Source organism: Nicotiana sylvestris, chromosome 2 (assembly GCF_000393655.2).
Source record: "Nicotiana sylvestris chromosome 2, ASM39365v2, whole genome shotgun sequence".
In the NCBI taxonomy this organism is placed as follows: Eukaryota; Viridiplantae; Streptophyta; class Magnoliopsida; order Solanales; family Solanaceae; genus Nicotiana; species Nicotiana sylvestris.
The window spans coordinates 74319428-74324959 of NC_091058.1; the positions used below are offsets into that span (position 1 = coordinate 74319428).

Consider the following 5532-nt stretch of genomic DNA (forward strand, 5'->3'; position numbering starts at 1 on the left):
TATTTATTCTCAATGTATATCTATCTGCGTATGAGTTAAATCTCTGCTAACAAAATAATAGGAGAGTTGCTAATACTATTTCTGCAAAGCCAGCTTGCATTCCTAACTACCAATCACATCACTATTGCTATATTCCTGACTCGTCCTTTCGCCAAATTATGGTAACTAACCAAAATCAGTCTTAGATAACAAGCCAGAAAAACATGGAAAGCGGTTTTGATGTTTCAATCTCAACTACTTTACCAGTGATGTCTATTATTAAAGGGGAAATAGTTTTTTCTTCTTTTTTTTTTCCCTTAAAAAAGAGTTAAATTCATACGTCAAACCTCTCTATAACAGTCTCGTTTGTTCCAAATATTTTTGGATGTTATAGCGAAGTGCTGTTACAGAGAACATATATTATAACATAATATGAAAATTGGTTCGGGAAAAACTTGACTTTTATAGTGAAGTATTGTTATATAGAAATGTTGTTATAGAGATGTCTCCCTGTATATAGAAATTCTCTTTATTTTCTTCTTAAAGTTCTTTTCTCCTGAAAACAGTAAGATTAATACTGAAGTTCAAGAAAATTCTCATCGATATTTTTAATGAACATAAAAGGGAGGCAGTGACGGCAATGTTTAAAATGAAGAAAAGAAAGGACAATAATTAATGTTTTAGTATGCTTCAAAAACACTCAATTATGAAAAGGAATATGCATGTTACCAAATTCACTGTTAGAGCTAACATTTCCAATTTCCAACTCCAACAATCATTCTACTAATCTGTCCGTCTTTCTGAACATCCCTATATATACCCTTGCTAATTATCTTAATCTTCAGCACAAGTCAACTGATTTCTTACCACTTTAGAATTATATTCTTTGCAGGATTTAGCTATGTCACCCTCTTCTGCATTCTTGTTCAGCTCATTACTAGTTTTGTCCTTAATTTACTCTCATGGAAATGCACTTAGTTCAAATTACTATGAGAACTCATGCCCTCAGGTTGAAGATATTGTCACACAGGTTATTACTGAAGCAACAAAGAAAGACAAAACTGTCCCTGCTGCCCTTCTTAGAATGCACTTCCATGACTGTTTCATAAGGGTATTTTTTTGCATTTTTTTTGAGAACAGGCCTGATAATGTTTTTTTACTATTAGTTCTGATTTTTTTTAAATTTATTTCCCACAGGGGTGCGATGCTTCGGTGCTACTGAACTCGAAGGGGAAGAATATTGCAGAAAAAGATGGACCTCCGAATGTATCTTTGCATGCATTTTATGTCATTGATAATGCAAAGAAAGCTGTAGAAGCCGTTTGCCCGGGAATAGTTTCCTGTGCTGATATCTTAGCCTTTGCTGCCAGAGATGCAGTTGTTGTTGTAAGTATACATTGCTCAAGCAGAACATAAAAACAAACGCTTACTTATTCAATTGTTTGATTATCTCATCATAAGTTACAGTTAGTTATTTATAAGCTCAACACATTCTTTCACGTGCGAGCCTGATCACTTTTTTTTTTCATGGGTCAAGTACATGAAATTCTTTTTAATAATGAGTGCCAATAAGGTTTTAACCACACATTTTTATTAACTTAATTGTATCTTCATCATTATTTAATTTGGGATTCTTTTTCTACATTATTTTCCAATAACTTAGGTTGTAATGTTATTACGTGTAGTCTGGTGGACCTTCCTGGGACGTGCCTAAAGGAAGAAAGGATGGAAGAACATCAAAAGCTAGTGAAACCAGACTATTGCCAGCTCCCACTTTTAACATATCTCAACTTCAACAAAGCTTCTCTCAAAGAGGATTATCATTGGAAGACCTTGTTGCTCTCTCAGGTCATGTACACTAATAATAAATATAACTTATATACACTTCACTATCAGTGTATTTTAACTTATCGTAGCATATAATATCTGTCTTATTTTTTAGTTAATAATTGACAAACAATGTGTCTCCAAATCTGCAGGTGGACATACTTTAGGTTTCTCGCATTGTTCATCCTTCAGTAACAGGATACACAACTTCGATGCCACCAATGATGTTGACCCAACATTACATCCATCCTTGGCATCAACCTTAAAGGGAATTTGTCCACTTAAAAACAGGGCTAAGAATGCTGGAACTGCCATGGATACTTCCTCAACAACGTTTGATAATTCATATTACAAGTTAATTCTACAGAACAAGAGTTTGTTCTCTTCAGACCAAGCTTTGCTCAGTATTCCCAAGACTAAAACTCTGGTTTCTGACTTTGCTAGCTCAAAAGAAACGTTCTTTAAAGCTTTTGCTAAATCCATGATCAAAATGAGTAGCATAAATGGAGGTCAGGAGGTCAGAAAGGATTGTAGGGTAGTTAATTAATCCTACCAAATTAATGATAAATATCCAGCAAATTAAGTGTTTGGTCTCAGTTTGTTTCCTTATAATTTTCAGATTTCCTTTAGGAACTTATCCACAGCACTTTTTAAGTGGTCTAGGATTTTAATGAGCAGAGTTTTTATCAATCTCATTATCAATGTATCAATTTGTATTTTGTAAGTTGCTATGAATGAATCATCCAGCCCTACGGTTTGTGGCATGTCAGCATTAGGTTCTTTCTGTTGTAGAATTTGAGACAATGCCTGTCTTTTGTTGGAACAAAACTTCTTCATTTTCGATCTTTATATCAAACCAACACATGCATTCCTTGTGTCTTTCATATGCGCTATTGCACCATTAGCATTAATCATGGTTAATTAATTTACATTATCACCTCAATCTACTTCTTAATTATGATAAGTTAATGTAATTTGGTATAAGTATCATATGTAAGTCTTTTTTCTTTTATGATGGCAGGCAGAAGACAATGATCCCAAACTCCTACGCAATTTGTGCTTTAGTTCTCTTGTTTATTTGGTAACAACTCTTATTTAGAAATAAAAAACGAAGAAATCTAATTGACATAGAATCCAACTAACCGATAAATATTTCTACTTCTTTTTGCATAATCTTGATATGTGAAAACTGTATTCTTTCTGCATAATCTTGCTATGTAAAAAAGTACTATATATTTCGACAAACTTTTAGCTGGCTCCTTCATTTCAAGATTAAGTAGTTTGTCTTTTAAGGGGCACAGTAGAGGTTCTTAAAATTAGATGTTTTCAATTCTTACTCTTGTACGTCCACCGGTATACAAGTCTTGACAACCAAACATTTTTCTTTTGGGTAAACACCAGACTTAGTGCAAGTGTAACATAAATAACCAAGCTTTAATCTGAACTAATATAATGCTTCAATTTTGTTATGTTCTTACCTCAATTTCTTATTACTTTCGAGAGATTGCAAAATCTTATGATACAATTAGGAGGGTACAAATCGAACCGAAAAATCGCACCAAACCGAAAAGTCAAATCAAATCGATTAAAAAATCTGACTAGGTTTGGTTTGTTTTGGTTTGGTATAGAATAAAAAAAAATTTGAACCAAACCGATATATAAATATATAATTTTTATATATACTTTTAGGATTTTATATAGAATTTTCTTTAACAAAAGTTTAGAAATATTTGGGATTCTCTTGCGGGATATAATATTTAATGGTATATGAAAGTGTTCCATATTTATTTACCTTAAATAATGGGTTGCATGATCACTTTCTCATCAAGTGTTACTCAAATGCGTTTATCTCTTTGTTCTCCAATATTGATATCATATGTTAAGATCTATTAAATTCTTACATCTTTTTCGAAGGTGAAGTGATTATTATTATTTAGGTATCATATATATTTTCTTATAAAAAATTTAACAAAGTAAGATTGAAACAATATTTAAGTAACCGAAAACCCGAAAAACCCGACAAAATCGGACCAATCCAAATCGATATAGTTGGTTTGGTTTGATTTTGATAAAAACGAATCAAAATCGAACCAACCCCGTCCATGTACACCCCTAAATACAACTATTATTCATGTGTTTTCAGACTTACATAGTCTCGTTATAACACATCCATTCATCATAATAGTGTACCTATGATACATATCCATACATACAGTTGTCTCAAGAAATCAGAATAACTCAATGTAAATTACTATAAGAGTTCTCACATACTTCACATCTCAATCTTGGTAGTGATAGACAAATTTATCTTAAAGGAGACTAATTTTGTTACATCATACTTTAAACGGTCAACGTCCATAAGTGCACACACGTAAAAGAAGAGTGCATTACTCAGATAATCACTTAATTATCTAAAATTATGTACTAAAGTCATTTTTCTTTCATTTGTAACAAGAAAGTCGCTCAACTATTCTTATTGCACACAAATGATCACTCAACCAGATTATCAAACTTTCCGATGGAAAAACATGACGTGACAGTTCATATTGAATTTTTTAACTAAACAGAGCAACTAAATCTTGCTCAGTTAAGATGAAGGGGAGAAATTCTTCACCCTCCCATTGGAAAGAGCAAAAGTTCGTCCCTGTTTATTACTAAATCATGGGGAGCCCAAGGTAAATTCCGAGACAGATTGAAATGTTGTATCATCATGATACTAATCGGATATGCAGTAAACACTCGAGAGAGATCTCATGAGGTAAATTCAGACAAAAAACTTAGGGAGACAAGCAGTAAAAAGTTATTCTCCTTGTCACCTTTTTGACATTTTGGCGTTGATAAGAGGGAGGTAGTGGAGCAATCATCAATTAGATAAGCAGCTGTATCAAATTATAATTATGCGTTATGATTGCAAACAGACAAACAGGTACTAATGCTTAAATTTAGAAAGCCATGCGTGAAGTTTTATTTGGCTATCACCCAATTGCGAAGAACGGAATAAGTAAACTACAATTTGGGACACGAAATTTTGATGGTTTAAGTTTTTCTACACTTTACTTCTCTCTGTCCGTATTTGAGATTTACATAAGGAACGCAAACGATTTGGGAGAGATTTTATCATTATAAATTTTTATTATATTGTCATGAATCAAACAAGAGAATTAAATAACAAAAAAGTTTAAGAACTTAATGGACCAAATATACCCTCAAAGTATGCGCGTGAGAATGGTACCGTTAAAATAAAGGTATATTTGGAGCAAATATTAGACGTCAGGACTATATTTGTACCATAGTATTAACAACGGGCAAATATATTCAATTTCGCATAGTTCAAGGGCATATTTGGACCTTTTCCGTAAGTTGACAATATACGGATATTATATTTTTGCGCAAAATTGAATGAGCCACTCGACTAACACCTTGCCTCAATAACAGATGCTTTGCCGATGCTGAGAACTAGACTGTTCTAGCTAACCAAAATGAGACCTGGATATTGCAAGTAATAATTACAAATTTACATGTATAATGACAACTGCTTCATAAATTTCAAATGTTAACCACCACAGATATCCCATGTCTGCTCAAATCAGTAGCGTTTTGAAAGTTTGATTAGGCATAAAGCTGAACAGAGAAAAAGTAACAATAAAAGTCTTCTACAAAGCAGGAAATGCTTAGAAAACACTCCACTATCTATTACAAACATGCATGCCACCCAATTTACTATTC

At 32.8% G+C, this 5532-nt stretch overlaps 1 protein-coding gene across 1 annotated transcript; it reads left to right on the plus strand.

The window, feature by feature from the left end:
• Positions 1–741: 741 nt before the first annotated feature.
• LOC104218572 (peroxidase 64-like) lies at positions 742–2575 on the plus strand. The gene is made up of 4 exons (XM_009769095.2): positions 742–1090; positions 1177–1365; positions 1665–1827; positions 1959–2575. Exons 1-4 carry the CDS (start codon positions 881–883, stop codon positions 2351–2353), a joined length of 957 nt encoding a protein of 318 aa, XP_009767397.1. The 5' UTR covers positions 742–880; the 3' UTR covers positions 2354–2575.
• Positions 2576–5532: the final 2957 nt, after the last annotated feature.

What these genes read in the sequence shown, in the direction of transcription:
- LOC104218572 (XM_009769095.2), top strand. Translation starts at nt 881, where the DNA reads ATGTCACCCTCTTCTGCATTCTTGTTCAGCTCATTACTAGTTTTGTCC. An exon ending in CCAGAGATGCAGTTGTTGTT is followed by an intron (nt 1,366 to 1,664) that starts GTAAGTATACAT and finishes TATTACGTGTAG; the next exon opens with TCTGGTGGACCTTCCTGGGA. An exon ending in AGACCTTGTTGCTCTCTCAG is followed by an intron (nt 1,828 to 1,958) that starts GTCATGTACACT and finishes CCAAATCTGCAG; the next exon opens with GTGGACATACTTTAGGTTTC.